The sequence below is a fragment of the Lepisosteus oculatus genome, chromosome 27 (genome assembly GCF_040954835.1).
Source record: "Lepisosteus oculatus isolate fLepOcu1 chromosome 27, fLepOcu1.hap2, whole genome shotgun sequence".
In the NCBI taxonomy this organism is placed as follows: domain Eukaryota; kingdom Metazoa; phylum Chordata; class Actinopteri; order Semionotiformes; family Lepisosteidae; genus Lepisosteus; species Lepisosteus oculatus.
Window position 1 is genome coordinate 518,615 of NC_090722.1, and position 17,651 is coordinate 536,265.

Below are 17,651 nucleotides of genomic sequence, written 5' to 3' on the forward strand. Positions count from 1 at the left end.
AGACCAAACCAGACCACAGGTTTCTGATGTTTATATCAGGCAGTGCCCTCCAAGTTCCTCTTTAGTGATGTTCTTATCATTTGCACCTGATTCTAATTTTAGGCATTTGATGCAATGATAAAGTAGGGGTGTAATAACTTTTTCCGCACAAGGAAATTGCATTTCTGTTGATTTAAATAGTACAAATTAGTGCAATATGTATTTTTTTCAATGTTATTTTTTAAAATTAGATCACCTTTATCTATCGGTATTGTTGAAATGATGATCAAATATCCTTTTGTCCAAAAATGTAAATAAAGACAATCCTTTCCTGTTTTTTTTCAGGAGCATTTTCAGGTTGATTAGAACATTAGGCCTCTAAAATGCCTTGTCTGTATATGCTGTAACTATAGCAACTTGTGAGTTGTTTGTTTTGTTGTGTGTAGTGTAGTGTTTGATTTGTCATTGTTGATAAACATTTGTTTAACTAAGTGTGCCTGGATTATTACTCTTTTCACCAAAGCTGTGCCAGAGAACAAATAATTCACTTGCCTCTAATTATACCAGTGGCTAGGATATATCCTGGAGAAATCACTTACAAGTTGGGAGTTACTAATAATTATTTTACTTATTAACTAAACCGCTTGATTAATTTCTGATATTTCACCATTTTCATAACACCTCATTTGTAACACTAGATTCAGCTGGTTAGTAATGTATACTCTTTGTGTACTGTGTGTAAGAAAGTACACAGTACTTGTGATTCTTGTGCTTGTTTCTTCTCCTAGACATGTGATGTTTCTTCTCCTAGACATGTGAACCACACTCAACCGTTTGTATCATACATTTAGTTCCAAGTTTGTTGAGTTATAAATGAGATTTTCTCGTTTTGAATTTGCTCACCTCCATTGTTGGTCACCATTTTAGTGAGGAAGGGAGTTTCAGAGGAGGCTGATCTGGAGGAGGAAGAATGCAAGGTGCATGGAATTTGGAAGAAGGACGTTTTTTTAAAGGGAGAATGGAGTTTCAGAGCAGAATGCTGAACACATGGAGTTTTGGAGTTAAGAGGATGGAGTGTTGCAGGAGGGAGGAAGATATCTTGATCCAGCTGCTATATCACCTTGCAACTCACAGCTGGCAGCCTACTGAAGCTCTGCAGTTGTGAGGCTGTCCAATACCTGGATGGGAGACTCCTGGAAAAACTAAGGTTGTTGCTGGAAGAGGTGTTAGTCGGACCAGTAGGGGATGGTCACCCTGATGTCTGTGTGGTTCCTAATGTCCCATTATGGTGACAGGAACACTATACTGTAAAAAGGCGCCTTCCTTTGGCTGAGATTTAAAATTGAGATCCTGACTCTCTGTGGTCATTAAAAGTCCCAGGGTGTTTCTCAAAAAGAGTAGGGGTGTCCTGGCCAAATTTTATATGGCCTCACTCAACAGACCAAGGGGGGAGGGGTTTGCTGAACGGTTCAGTTTCTTCCCCACATTCTCTTATGTGCCTTACCTTGCCAGCATGCCTTCAGTGGTCCAGCAAACAGCAACATGTATCGACTCTGGTACTGTGGGGAACTTTATAAACACTAACATGGCAGAGCAATTAGGAATTCCCTTGGTGCCATGTTTGCTGTGCCATCAAGTTCTAGCCCTTGATGGAGCACCACTTGGCTCTGGCGTTATCACAGAGAAAACTGATTCCCTCGCTCTTCAGGTAGGCACCATATACAGCAAAATTTTCCAGTTTCTATGCATCACTACTTCTCTTGTGTTTAGTTTTCCATAGCTTCAATTAAATAATCCACACCTGGACTGGGAGATGAAAGAACAAAATTCTTGGGGTCCCCACTGCCTTAGCCTTCTCACCCCTCCTGTTACCACAATTTAATTGATATGTTCTCCCAAAAGAAAGCTTTAACCCTTCCTCTTCACTGAGAGTACGACTGAACTCCCGCCTGGTGCAACACCACATAGAGTACGCCTTTTTTCTATTTCTCAACCAGAGATGAAGGCTATGAGAGAATATTGTGATGAATGCTGACCTCAGAGCTGCAATCTGTATCCTTGACTCAGCATATCATTCACTTTAGGCCTGCGTGTTCCTGTGATCTGTCACTGTTTGCTTACAGAATCCCTCTGGGCTCCAAAGATGTACTGATGGTCCCCTTTCGGAGAAGCCTGCTCAGACCCAAAAAACAGTTCTTCACAGAGATGAATTCCCAAAAGATCTTCAGTTCCTCTTCTTACATTAAACAACTCTTCAGTCCTCTATTCCACTGAGAGTACTGGAACAGACACATTCCTGATGAACTCCCGAATTCTCAATTTCTCTTCTTATACAATTTAATTATTTCCTCTCATTCCCTGGAACCCGTGACACACTCAACAAGACTCTCCCATTCATGGCAGGTCTTCCTTTTACCTGGAAGCAACCTGTCCCAATCCTACTATGGACCTCTGGCACACTCAGCCAGGCTCACCCTTCAACAGCCACTCTTCCCTACCCTGGAAGATACATGTTCCCTGTCTCTTTCGAGAACTACTGGCACACCTTGCCCTCTGGCACCCAGTTACCAAATATAAACAGTACTAATCTAATCTAATACATGGTAAAGACTAAAGAGAATTCAAACTAATCCAGGAATATAGTACACACCTGAAAGATGACTAAAATCTCTCTGGATCCATCTGTCTTTACTAAATCCCATGCCTAACAAATTCCTTGCAAGTCTTTATTATCTCTCTCAAACCTGGACTGGACATAGGACTGCTGGCTAGCTGCTGATGTAAAAGTTCAAGAGAAAGGCAGCTGTGTGGCCTTCTTCATGAAAATTGACCTGCAAGGGGCGTATAATCTCTTTAGGGAGGGTGAGGTGTGAAAGACTGCCTTTAATATGGATAACGGACAATACAAATACCTGGTCAAATTCCTGATGGTTTATCTCAATGACATTATCATGTTCTCTCAGAGCCTTCCCCAACACATCCAACATGTCTCTGTCAAAGATTATCCACCTCCTGCATCGTTGAAACAAATACAACACTTTGTTGGGTTTGCAAATTAATACAGAATAATTTATAATTTAATAATCTGTAACTTTAGCATCCTGGTCATCCCTATTCCCCTATTATCAACCTCACAAAGAAAGGTTCCACTATAGGGAAGTAGAATCCAGAGGGACAGCGGAGCTGTGGAGCACAGGAGGAGTTAAAGAGTTCATATCAGTGCCCATTCTTTTAGCAGGTTGGGGTTGATGAGTATGAGGTGGGGTTTTGTCCCAAAGATCAGGTAATACTCCTAAATTGCATCCATGCACCTTCTTCTTCGGTAAACTTTCTCCCGAAGAATGAATTATGTTGGGGTGTTTGAGTATTTGGGTAGAGTGAAACTTGGCTTGGCTTGGCTTGGCTGAGAGGCGTGTTCCTGGCCAGAGGACAATGAGACTGGGATCCCCTGCGGACTGAGGGGTGAGCAGAGGAGAGATGGGGTGCAGGAGAACTGTAGAGATGAAATGCAAGAAGAGAGGGATGTACAAATGATGTAGCTGTGAGGAATTACACTGGGAATGATAATAACTCACAACTGCTGAGACCAAAGTAAATTACAGATGTAAAGCAGTTTTTTAACTAAATGGGTGCAGCTTTAGAGCTATGGGCTGTCCCCATTCAATAAGCGCTCACAAAAATCAAAACTCTTTGTAAATATCTTTTTGTCTTTGTCCCCTCATGTCAGAGATAATATTCAAAATATCACCCTGCAACTCACAACTGGCAATCCACTGAAGCTAAGCAGGTGTGAGCCTGGTCAGTACTTGGATGGAAGAACCTCCTGGGAAAAACTAAGGTTGATGCTGGAAGAGGTGTTAGTGGGACCAGCAGGGGGCACTCACCCTGCGGTCTGTGTGGGTCCTAATGCCCCAGTATAGTGACAGGGACACTATACTGTAAAAAGGCGCTGTCCTTCAAATGAGAAGTAAAACAGAGGTCCTGACTCTCTGTGGTCATTAAAATTCCCAGGGCATTTCTCAAAAAGAGTAGGGGTGTTACCCCAGCATCCTGGCCAAATTTCCCATTGGCCCTTACTAATCATGGCCTCCTAATAATCCCCATCTCTGAACTGGCTTCATCTCTGTCACGTTCAACATCTCACTAACCTGGTCTCTAGCTCCCTTCCTCAGCCTCTCGTTTCCTACCCTCCCGTTAATCCCATTCAGCCACCAGTCTCTCTTGCCTCCACTACTCCCCTGCCTCCTCCCACACCGGACCGATTTGATGGCACCCCGACTATGTGTCAGACTTACCTGACTCAATGCTGGATGGCCTTCAGCCTTCGTCCGGATTGTTTTCCCACCAACCGCGAACTCAGCTTCTCCTCCTCTGTTCTCCTTCTCTCCCACTTATTCTCGGTTTCCCTTGGCTACAGTTACACAATCCCCGTATTTCCTGGCCCGACAAGGAACTCACTGCCTGGAGTGATCACTGCCTAACCCACTGCTGTCAGCTCCCCACGAAACCTCATGTTCTTCAGATCTCTCTCACGTCACCTCCCCACTTATTCCCCCCGAGTATGCCGATCTTCACGTTGCTTTTAGCAAACCAAGAGCTCTTTCGCTTCCTCCTCATCGCCCTTATGATTGCGCTATTGATCTGGTTCCCGGAGCCTTACCACCTAGAGGGCGTGTTTACCCCATCTCCGTGCAGGAAACCAAGGCACTGGATACCTACATTCAGGACCCCTGCAGTTTGGTTTCATCCGCCCGTCCTCATCTCCTGCTTGCACCAGTTTTTTTATTACCAAGAAGGACGGTTCTTTGCGTCCGTGTGTTGATTACCGGGGTCTGAACGACATTACTGTTAAGAATTGTTATCCTCTGCCTCTCATTCCTGCTGCTCTGGAGTCTCTTCATGGCACAAAGATTTTTTCCAAACTGTACCTGCAGGATTCTTACAACCTTATCTGGATTCGAGAGGGGGACGAATGGAAGATGGCTTTTATCACCACTCACGGCTATTATGAATATCGTGTCATGCCTTCCGGTCTTGCCAACGCTCCGACCGTCTTTCAGAATTTTATGAACGACATCTTCAGGGACATCATTCACCAGTATGCGCTCGTCTATCTGGGTGATATATTAATTTTTTCCAGTAGCCTTCAGGAGCATGTTATTCATGTCAGGGAGGTCCTCACCCGTCTTATTAAGAACAGTCTCTATGCCAAACTGGAAAAGTGTTCTTTTCATGTTTCCACTGTCCAATTTCTAGGTTATGTCATCTCTGCCCTGGGCATCGAGATGGACCCCTCCAAGATGGAGGCCATTAGGGACTGGCCAACCCTGGAAGCAAGTTCAGCGCTTCCTTGAATTCTCTAACTTCTATCGTCGTTTCATTCGTGATTTCAGCTCTGTTGCCGCTCCCATCTCTGCCCTCACTCGTAAGGGTCCGACTCTGGGCAAGTGGACCAATGAGGCTGATCGTGCCTTTCTACGCCTGAAACACCTCTTCACTTCAGCTCCCCTCCTTCGTCACCCTGATCCCTCACTGCCCTTCGTTCTGGAGGTTGACGCATCGGCGCGTGGCGTTGGAGCAGTTCTGTCGCAGTGCTCTGGGGACAACTCATCTCTCCATCCCTGTGCCTTGTTTTCCAGGCGTCTCTCCCCTGCTGAGGTAAACTATGCTGTGGGAGACAGAGAGCTCTTGGCCATCAAGCTCGCCCTGGAAGAATGGAGGCACTGGCTGGAGGGAGCCCAAGATCCGTTCACCATTCTTACGGACCATAAGAACCTCTCCTATCTCCAGTCTGCTCGGCGCCTCAATTCTCGCCAGGCCAGATGGTCCCTATTTTTTGCACGTTTTGCCTTTTTCATCACATACACCCCCGGCTCTAAGAATATCAAGGAGGATGCCCTTTCCTGTCTGTTTGATCCACTGGAGCTCGAACACCCTCCCGAAACCATCATACCCCCTCATCAGATAATTGCGGCGATCTGTCCCAACATCAAGCACATCGTCCGAAATGCCCTCAAGGACCAGCCTGTACCTCCCTCATGCCCTTCGGATAAGCTGTTTGTGACTGATCGGGTCCATTCTGAGGTTCTCCAGTGGGCTCATGACTCTTGTTTTGCGGGTCATCCTGGCGCCCGCCGGACTTTGGAACTTCTCTCTGAGGACTTCTGGTGGCCCTCCTTACAGGCTGATGTTTCGGGTAACGTGAAAGCCTGTCCCATCTGCGCTCGGATCAAGACACCCCGTCACCGGAAGGCTGGCTTACTCCCACCTCTTCCAGTACCCACGCGGCCTTGGTCCCATATTGCTGTGGATTTCCTCAAAGATCTTCCCAGGAGTCTTGGCAACACAGTGATTATGGTCGTCGTCGACAGGTTTTCCAAGGCTGCTCATTTCGTTCCCTGCTCCTCCTTGCCCTCCGCTCAACAAATGGCCAATCTCTTTGTACAGCACGTTTTTCATCTCCACGGGATCCCGGAGGACATTATCTCTGATCGGGATCAACAGTTTATCTCCCACTTCTGGAAGGCCTTCTGTTCTGCTTTGAGCTCCAACGTTTCTCTTACCTCTAGCTATCATCCAGAATCCAACGGCCAGACCGAAAGGCTTAACCAGGACCTTCTTCCCGGACTCGGACCCCTGCCTGTCTACTCCAACTTCGCCTATGCCTTGCACCAACCCTACCAAGGGCACTGCATTGGATCTCCATCCTCCGCAGTCAGCCCCTGCGTGATAATCACTCTGCTCCCCTCCCCACTGATAGCTGATGTGTGGTGAGCGTTCTGGTGCACTGTGGCTGCTGTCGTATCATTCAGGTGGGGCTGCACATTGGTGGTGGTGGAGGGGATCCCCATTAACTGGAAGGCGCTTTGAGTGGAGTGTCCAGAAAAGCACCATATAAGTGTAAGCAATTATTATTATCTAACAAAGCCTGGGCAGGATGATTGAAAGGCTGATTAGTAGAGTTTCCAATGCTTTCTTTCATTTTAACTACACCCATTACACCCATTGTAAAGCAGTTTAAAATGTTACTTATAAGGCACTATATAAAATAATGTTTATTATGATTATTATTATTAAGCTATTCATAAAACAATGCTCAAATAGGATGTAGCTCCAACAATTTAGATACATAGGTATCTAAGATGGGTTGAACCTTGAAACTTGAGAGTCTTTTCAATTGCAGATTTATTTACTTCTTCAGTTTTCCAAAATATTGACACAGCAATGAAGAATTGTGATGTTAGTGAAATCATTTTGTAAGAAAATGCAATTGTTTCCTAATTTTATTAATTTTACATTTCTAAAATAATTTAAAAGCTTTTTTTAATTTTAAGGGGTTTATTTAAAACAGAACAGGATGTGTATCATTCACCAAGCATACTCAACATGTTTATATACAGTAGTATACTGTAGTTAGCACAGGGAAGCACTAATAGGTTAACAAATATTTAATACCAGTAATGTTGTGCTACTGAGGTGGGACTTTGAATGCCATTCAGCAGTGTGAGAGAACTGAATTGCTGGACGAACAGATGACTGAGTTGAGGAGCCTGCACAGGGAATTTTACTGAAAGTGAGGGGAGTGGGGAATGCATACTCATGGATTGGGGAGCAGCTTGCTTGGTGAGCCAAGTAGCCACACGCACAGACAGAAGTGGAGTTGTGGCTAGCTAGGGAGTCCAGAGTGTGGTGCGGGCAAAACACAGTCCAGATTGGAAATACAAATGAAGTGAGGGTTGTAACTGGATGGAGACACAGAAGCTGACAAAGCATAGGAGGATCAGGGAGAGGTTTAGGGTTCAGTCAGAGTTTTAAATCCAGGGTCCAAAACAAACAGTTAGCAAAGCCAAGGAGTGGGAACACAGCTGAGGGACAAAGCAGTGCTCAGAGAACACAGGAAACTGGACATGGGAAGAAACACAGAGACAACACTGAAGGTCTCTGTCCAAACTCAATGAGAGAGGTCTGCGCTCTGTCAGGTCCAAGTATTTATTTGAAAATGTGTCTCATGAGTCTGTGATACCACGGTATCAAACTTAACAGGAAACTTAAACTTAACAGGAAAATAAAATAAACTTTATGTCTACATTTAATCGACCAATCCTTGACTTTTGGATTAAGGAGGTAGAGAAGTAGGGCATCGCCTGGCAAGGTAGTGGTGTATCTTCTCCCCACTGATAAGAGCAATGCATCGAGATAGCACAGGGAAAGTACTCCAGAGCTATAACATGAGCAGACAGGTGTGCTGTGCTGTCTCAGAGAGGGTGTGGGGAAGAGTATAGGAGAAAGCATACCAAACCAAACCATTAAAAGCTCATGTTAGATATGTCACAAGATCACATTTCAGGAAAAATTCTTATTGTTTTACACTGCTCAGTGATGAACTGGAGTATACCCATACCTCTGTGGTCTGTGTGCTAAAAGATAAAAGTAAACGTACTTTGCATCAGCTTATAACTCCTGTGCTCTGTAAATTGTATGTGAAGTTTAGAATACATTTTAAGGAAATCCTGCTAATATATAAGACATTTATATTATACAATGTGAATAGTACCTCCATGTTATTGCTATACTATTCTATTACATTTTTTAATAATAATTATTTTGGGCTCCTGGGAGGTTTTTCATTTATGATTTATAATTTGATGAATGCGGTTTTATTATTTACTACTAGTGCTCCTTAATGTGTGAATTACAGTGGCTATAGAATGACCTTTCAGACTTCAATGTGAGAGTTTAACATTTAACATTTCTTGTTATTCAGAGAAATTAACCAATAAGATAAGTAAGGAGTTTCAGGCCTTGAAATGTACTCATTACCTCTGGTCAAATTTAAAGGGGAGCTTCCATGATCTTTCCCATCTTCTTGATCCCTTAGAGAACAGTGAAACATTCAGCTTGTAGAAAATGGAACACAAAAGTGATACCCCACTTGAGGCCAATTCAAACCGAAAGCGTTTCTGAAGCGTTTATTCAGTCGTCCGTTTCGCGTCCGATGGAAGGAACAGAAAACGTATCCATCTCTGTGAGATGCATGTCTCACATTCTTCCCCTTCGTCCTCCAGCGTTTCTTTATGCACCGAATCTTGTTTTTTCCACCCGCGCACATGAGTGAAGCATAAACCCCAATAGGGATCCATTCAAGTCACACAAAACTCACACTTTCTATACCCTGTGAGCTACAGTATATAAGCACAATCTACAACAATATTATGATCATGCTGGCCCAGAGTGGTCCATTGATACAGTGTATCCACAACAGCTGAAATTAGGAAGCTAATGAACCAATTCAACTTCTTAACAATCAATACAGACTCAAAACGAAAATAACATCGTCAGTACCTTCACTTACCCATAACTGATAATCGATTTTACCACAAAATATCATTTACCAGAAAACAAACGAGAGCTGCTGTTCCTCTATTGATGCCTGTAGTGTTTGAATACGGAACGCAACTGTCTGTGTTGGTGTGGATAGGACGGATGGTCGCTTGTGCTACGCTTTCGCTGCGCTGACGTGTTGCTTCTGTTGTAACTCGAGGTTAGAAACAATCAAAGCCTAATCTTTTTGTGTCCACTTGCAAAGGAGACAGACAGGAAACACTTTGTAAAGGAAAAGCATAAACGGCTTTGTTTTACTGTCTTACAAATTCCTCTGATAGGTGTGTTTGTCGAAATTCACCATGCTGTACATTATTTCATTTTCCCCCGTTTCCTAAAAATGAAATTAAAAAAACTCAGACTTCTACACAATTCTACATTTGAAATGAATGGGACATTTTAAAGAACAAAGGTTTAAATTCAACATGTTCAAGCAGGTGTGGAAAAAAAAACAGTAAATATTGATAACAGTTGCTATTTAAAATTACACTGAAGCAAAAGCCTACATATTATTATTATTCAAGTAGTATACTTCTTAAATTCCACTGCTACTTTAAACCTTTCATCAGAAAAATATTTTACCTTCCATGTTAATGGTCCCATACATATTCTAAAATTTGCTATGTGGATAGAATATTTAAAGGGGAGAAACATTTCTGAGGTACTGTATATCATCTAGTTCAGGTGGGTAGCTGCATCGGCATGCGTAGTTTGCAAAGGAACAAGTAATAGGTTTATTCCATGCTAAAAAGAGAAGTGAGAAAACACAACATTTCAGCTGTGAAGCCTTCTTTAGGTGTGAGAAAGACAGGGCAGAGAGCAAAGATTGAATAGCACAGAGGAACAAAAGCTGGGAGAGAGGAGGAGGCAGGAGGGGCAGAGAGGCAGAGAGGCCACTCAGGAAGTGCAAAGTGCAGAAGGGTGAAGAAAGATGTGAAGTCAAAACCTGCATGAGAATAGAGAAGATTACATGAAAATAAGTCAGTCATTGAGAGAACAGGGATGGTGTGAACCTAGTTTCAGGATGAGTTTCATTTCTGTTGTTTTTCTGCTATGGGAGTTGAGAAATCCTTCTTTGAGAACAGAGACAGAGAGATCAGTGTGATCATTGCTGTCTGATGGTGAAATGAGAAACTATGAGCTTGGAGAAATCTTTAATCTTCACAGCCCGAACATGTTCTCTGAAGTGGTCTCCTAGTCTCCTTCCGGTTTCCCCTACGTAGATAGCTGGGCATTTTTTGCAAGAGATACAGTAAATAAGGTTGCTGGAGATACAGGATGCCATCTGGGTGATTAGGAATTGACATGAGGGGCCCTGAATGAATGTTTTGTTAGATATGTATTTGCAGGTGATGCAGTAAGTTCTGTTGCAGGGGAAGGTGCCTGGTGGGTATGATTGCCAAGTGTGGTCAAGGGAGCTATGAACCAGAAGTTTACATAGATTGGGTGGTATGAGATGATTAGGTGGTTGGAAAAAAGGGTACTGATAGAGGGATTGCCCTGTAAAATGGAGTTGTTGTTAATAATGGTTCTGGGGGTAGAAAGCGTGTTAGAGTGGTAGGGAAGCACCAAAGGAATGCAGTTGTGAGACCAGGAGTTCCTTGTCGAGTTGATGATCTGAGGGCTATTTTTGGCCCTGGTGAGGGCCCTATTGATAACATGGGTGAGTATCCTCTGTTGATGAAAAAATAATACATTCTGAGTGCTTGGTTCTGGAAATCCATGTAATCACTGCAGAGTCGACTTAGCCTGAGGAACTGTGAAAAAGGGAGAGAGTTTTTGGTCTGAGTGGGATGAAAAGAGCTGTACAGGAGATAGCTGTGTGAATCTGTGGGTTTGTAATAGACCGAGGATGAGAGTCATGGATGGTTAACAGATAAATTTATGTCTAGAAACAGAAGAGTGTTGGATGATATGTTAAATGTATATTTGAGGTATGGGAGAGAGTTAGTGAAGAGATGCAGGAAGTGCTCTAGCTGATTAATAGAGCATATAGCGGCACCGACACAGTCATTGATGTATCGCTATATGATGTATGGAGGTCAGGGACAAAGCCGGTATAGGAAACAAAGAAGCATTCTTCTACCCAGCAGACAAAAATATTGGAATAGCTAGGTCTAAACTGTATATCATCTAGTTTACTAGACTAATAAAGCAGAGCAGAAAATTATATTTTTAACTAATTTGTTGAAAACATGATGACTACCTCTGTAGGAACTGAAATAGATTTATGATTGCCATGAATAGACCAAAGCAATAAAAACAGCAATTAATGAAAGAGGGTGCTTTAAAATATTACCTCTTTAGCCACCATTTCTTCCTTTATACGCTTTATATGCTTGGAATTGTGATGCCCTAAGAAGAAAGACAAAATGGATGCTTTTAATAAGCTATAGTTTTGCCATTGTACAGTAGATGTTGTTGCATTCAGCTTTGTTTTATTGACAGAGCAACACCTATAAAGAAGAGTTTAATAGAACCATAAGTAGTTACAATTGTACTATAGCAAACTGCAAATTTGTTATCATCATAACATAGAGATGTGGAACAGTTAATTACAAATTAAATAATTCAATACGTTTATTAAAGTAATAGGATTTACCTGTTCTAGTTTTTTCTCTGTACAAAAATACCACCAACACAGCCAACAGAATCATAGACAGACCTGTTAAAAGTCCATACAGAAAAGGCGTCTTTCTTGGTCCTGTATATGAAAATATTATTTGAAAAGAAATATTTTACATATTAACAATCTCAAAGGGACTATTCTCTAAAACAGACAAAATTGTCCAATTTATATACTTAAGTCTCTTGGTATGTTTTCTCCTTGACTATTTGAAGGTTGACCATTCAATCATAAAATTTCACATTTATAATAGGTCTAAATTTACCAGGTCTCAATAATACTGTTTTGGAGTTCATCTTTTGTACATTTTGATAATTTTAACGTTTTGAGGTATTATATTGATTTCAAGGAAGCAAAAGTTTTTTCAATGTGATTGATTACAAATATAAAACATTTGAAATTTATTTTTCAGATGACTTTGTATTGACTTTATAACAGTGTTATTTATATCAGTGTTAAAACACTGATTATGAAACTATCCATAGATAACATTTATTTAGTTTATCTTTGTTTTAGAACACAAATCAATTGAACTTACAAAAAAACATTTTTTTTCTTCTGAAATGTCCTATTGCTTCTAAGCAAAAGATAGCAGCTAAAATTCAAAGCCTTTTAATCTACAGTATTGTAACAACATTGGTATAGGACAGTTATCATATTAGGGCAGTAGGCATGGTGTGGCAGCAGTAGATTTAAAAGCTACCTGCATTTTGTTTGGATAGACTTTCAAGCACCATGGGGACAAAGAACACAGAAATATGAGGAAAATAAACAAAGGGAATTGGGTCTAAGAAGCAGGAGGCGATATCCCTATAAAATGAATCATGAAATCCATGGTGAAACCAATTCACTAAGGCATGAAGGATTGAGATGTGTAAAACGAAAAAGAAGAGTGCTAAAGTCAAGCATACAAAGAAATATTGTAATGTAAGAAAAGAGGGAGGAATGTTATGTCCTTCGGATGAGACGTAAAACTGAGGTCCTGACTCTCTGTGGTCATTCAAAATCCCAGGGCGTTTCTCGAAAAGATTAGGGGTGTAACCCCGGCGTCCTGGCCAAATTTCCCATTGGCCTTTACCAATCATGGCCTCCTAATAATCCCCATCTATGAATTGGCTTCATTACTCTGCTCTCCTCCCCACTGATAGCTGATGTGTGGTGAGGAGCGTTCTGGCGCACTATGGCTACCGTCGCATCATCCAGGTGGATGCTGCACATTGGTGGTTGTGTAGGGGAGTCCCCATTACCTGTAAAGTGCTTTGTGTGGAGTGTCCAGAAAAGCACTATATAAGTATAAGCAATTATTATTATTATTATTATTATTATTATTATTATTATTATTATTATGCCAAATGTTATCAAGCTAAATTGTTAAAAGTTAAATAACACTTTGTATAAATGAGGTGAGGAAGCCATGTGAAAGGACAGTTAAATCTGCAACTAATCAATAGTGGAAAACTGGTATCTAGCATTATTTTGATCATTTTCAGTAATATTAGAAAAATAGCTGGATGTAGCCCTTGACATAGCTAAAGTATATTCATTCAGGTGCTCCTTCTATGAATACAGTTGTATTCTCAAAGCTGAAACTTGTCTGCTCTCCAGTTTACAAGAAGCTGCCTCTGTGGAGTGCAACGGTTCAGTATACTTACAGTAAATCTAATGACTGAAATTGCAGGGGGCAAGGTTTTGAGCTGACGTATTAACTCAATACTCCATTCAGCTTTACGTCCAAATTATAGGAAGCAATATATCCACTTTACATTATCTGCATCTGAATACAATTATGTATTTAAAAATAGGCACCAAAATGGTAAATCAATTTGAAATAGAAAACCGCTTTTAGAAATGGTTCTTAAGTAACAGTTTAAATTACAATAAAAGACACTTACATTTTAATACAAAAGCTTCATATCTTATATGGAGTATTCCTCACAAATCAAGTACATTCATAACATACATTTCAGTATCCATAGAAATCATATTTTATAATGTATTTCACCATTGTGCATTCACTATTGTTTCATAATGTTTTTCACCACTAAAGCATTCTAAAGTACTGTACATAAAATAAATTGTATGGTTTAGCTCACAGAAATAATGTCCCCTTTAAAATTCTCTTACCTGTCTGTGTCACTGTTTTTCTGAACACTCCCTTGTCTTCCATTTTCACGGTACATGTAAAAGGCTCTCCGCTCCACCAGGACTCTGCTGGGACTGTCATTTCTTTTCTGATTAAATAGAAATCCTCTCCAATGGAGTATATCTCTGTCTTGGTCTTGCTGGATCCACTGCTCTCCAGATTAAGTGGAACATCCCAGTAAACTGAGTTTGAGTCAGAAACCATCCCAAACACCATGCACACCAGAGTGGCCAAGCCTTCAGAGATAACAGCCTCGTCTGAGGGCGGGATGATCTCAATTGAAGGTGCTCTGATAGTGGAATCTGGAGAAACCAGAGGAAAGAAGAGATGAACATATTAGCAACCACGCACAGCTAATTGTTTAAATTCTATTATAAATGCATCACAGAAATAAATGAGGAAAATGTTTGATCTCTGGAACCTGTGAAAGAGTTTACAGTACATCAAAACCAATGCTCTGCAACATTTCAAAATAGAGTGATATTCAGTATAAAAAATCTTAGAAAAAACTATTAAGAGAGCTGCACAGCTGATATTTTTCTTAAGAAACATATATAACTGATTTCCTCTAAGGCTACTGGTAATCGTTTCCTGAAATAAACATTTGACTATATTGTGTGTCAAATAACATGTATAGTAATACTCTTAAAGTGAGTTGACCTGCTTGTTAAAAATCCTTTCCATCATCTCAGAATGATAAGGCAAAAAGGATACAGACCTACAATAGTCAGGATATGATTTATTACCTCTTTTAAAAATAGTCACTGGCGTTGAGGGAAACAAAGTGAGATGTTGTGTTACAGAAGATTTAAAACTTGAAGATACTGTATGCAGTTGACACTTACTAGTCACAATCAGTTTGCTTCCACTTCTTGCAGTCTGGCAATGGAAGAGAGGCTGAACATTCATTTTTTAAAAAGAATTTAAAACATGAGGCTTCACACTTACTTTTTACAATGAGTTTGGTTCCATTGCTAAACTTCAGAGGTCTGGAATCATAAGCACAGTAATAAACCCCAGAGTCGCTGTGCTGTAAGTGCTTTATTGTCAGCATGCAGCCTTTCTCATTGTTACTAGTGACAGTATTCCGATCTGAATAGAGTGATGAAACCATGAGACTGCTGTCAGATTCCACCTTGAGCCATGTAACACTAGCGCAGGACGTCGAGCCATGAGCTAGACATGTCAAATTGACTGTGCTGCCTGCTGTAGCGTTCATGTGGAGGGGTCTGTAGAAATCCTGTGTAAATACAGCTGAAAATACACAAAGCATGAAAATGAATATATTTATTGGAATCTATGTGCATTTCTTTGCTCAACTTGTTTTGACTAGATCAAATAATTATTTTGTCACAGAGGCATCATTCAGATTATACTGTACAGTGCCATGTGTATGTGTAAATCATTACCTCACATTCCTTGCATAAAAACCTACTGAAATACTTTTTACAAACAAACACACAAGCAAATATTTCATTGTATTTACTTCTGTTTATGTAATTCTTTGAACATCTGTAACAGTGACATCAAAGGGACTAAGCAACAGAAGAAATGATTTGATGGAGGTGTGCAAAGTACACAGCACAAGTATCCTCTGATGCATGTACTGTAGTAAACAGGAGAACAATGGAATGTAGAAAACTGGTGTTTGTAAACCTTTTCAGTTCCCATATTTCACCAAACATTTATCTTAATTTACCGTAGTTTGAATAAAAGGTAAACCTCTTATCTTGCCCACTCTGCAATTCCCAGGTTTGTTTTTCTGTTTCAGGAAATGAATTTGAATTTTCTTTGTTATTTTAACATCTGAGATATGGGGAGTCACTTTAGACCTTCAAAGATGACAATGTATCCTTTGCTTTTCTAAAAGTAATTGTAGCAGCATTGGTTTTTATTTGTTATCACATAATTAGATGTAATTTTGGAGAAAATAACTTCTGCGGCTCTAGATAGAGTTACACATAGGAAAGTGCATTTCTACTGTATATGAATTATTTAAATATAATGTGAAGGAGCTTCAGAGGCTTTCAAAAACCAAGGAGAAGTTTTTAGCATTTAGTTTTTATACTATAATACATGGGACATTTGAATTTAATAATGAAACTTGAAAATGTAAAAAAATATAGTAATGGATAAAATACTTCCTTTCCTGCCTTTGGATTTGTGCACAGCAAAATTACATTACATTTTCTCTCCTTAAAGATTTGTTTTCTTTTATTTTAATTAATTTTCAACAAAATTCACATACCATCCCATAAGGGATTCCTCTTTAATAGACACTGACCTTTCAACAACAATTCTGTCAACTCCACTGGCAAATACTCTATAAGAGGTGATCATAATTTAAGGAAAGATCTTTTGTTCCCTTTCTTCTTTGTGTATTTAAGAGGTAATTGGGCTAGCTCCATTTCTGTGTTTATTTTAAATTACATAAATAACCAGAACAGAACTTTTGCTCTTAAAGCTGACTGTCATTTGTTAATTACATTATCCAAAAATAAAGCTGGATCTTCTGTATAATGTGATTCCAATTCTATTGTTCCAAGTTTTTTATAAGATTGAAACCTTAAAGCTTACACACTGTCAGATAAATTTATGTTTACATTTTCTGTATATTCTACTGTATATCGCATTTGCAGGAATCTTAATCTATAGTGGTGGGTGCGCAAAATTTCAGAGGGCAATAGGCACAGTGATAGGTAGTTTTGTTTATGGGTTAGATAAATGAACACTTTCGCAGAAGCACCACACTAAAGTGTTGGTGTTTCATTAGAGATATTTATGTGCATATACAATACATGCATTATAAAGAAGCAGGGGCTTAATGTAAATGGGATGTAAATAATTATTTAAATAAATAATTATTTTACATTTACAATTATTTTACATAATTATTTTACCTTATCTTACATTAATCTGATTTTTTTAAATTTTGTAATTCTTTGGCTTATGCTTGATCTATTTCTTTATAACTTCAGTTTCATCATCCACAATTACTGTATAAGATCTTGTTAAAATGAAAATAACAACTAAGCAAACCATTAAGGCTATTCTAAAATGAAAAATAAAAAATACTACAAAAGCATGAACAAATATATTGCTTTAAAAGAACATAAAACTGAGTGTATATGGCTTGTAGTACTTGAAGTAAAGTATCTAAAGATAAAAATATTAAATACACTTCATATAAACTGTTGTTTAGCCAATTTAATACGTTTAAAAATTTAATTAAAATAAATTTACTCTTACCTTGATAGATAACCATGAACAGAAACCAAAAGAGAAGCATGTTAATTGTTCTATATTTTTATTAAAAAAATAGAAATCCCCTTTAAAATACATTTATTTTGTGAAGGTCTCACTTGCTCGCTACAGCCTGTCTCATAGCTATGTAACTGGTCACAGAAAATGTGTGGCAGCACAGTCTAAGCAGCATATAGGAAATCTGTAGGCGGCTATATTTTTGAATTGCAGACACATCTTTCAGAGACAGGATCTATCAACACCAGAGATGGCTAAAAT

The 17,651-nt window shown here is 39.8% G+C and overlaps 1 protein-coding gene across 1 annotated transcript in view; it reads right to left on the bottom strand.

Annotated features, from left to right (window-relative positions):
• Window positions 1-17,499, bottom strand: part of LOC107075924 (immunoglobulin kappa light chain-like) — a 44,780-nt gene extending 27,281 nt beyond the window's left edge. Inside the window, exons 1-5 of the mRNA XM_069185259.1 lie at window positions 17,379-17,499; window positions 15,078-15,383; window positions 14,111-14,431; window positions 11,963-12,064; window positions 11,660-11,715 (exon numbers count right to left, since the gene is read on the bottom strand). Coding sequence (XP_069041360.1) covers window positions 11,660-11,715; window positions 11,963-12,064; window positions 14,111-14,431; window positions 15,078-15,383; window positions 17,379-17,418 — 825 coding nt within the window. The 5' untranslated portion in view covers window positions 17,419-17,499. The remainder of the gene's footprint in view (window positions 1-11,659; window positions 11,716-11,962; window positions 12,065-14,110; window positions 14,432-15,077; window positions 15,384-17,378) is intronic.
• Window positions 17,500-17,651: the final 152 nt, after the last annotated feature.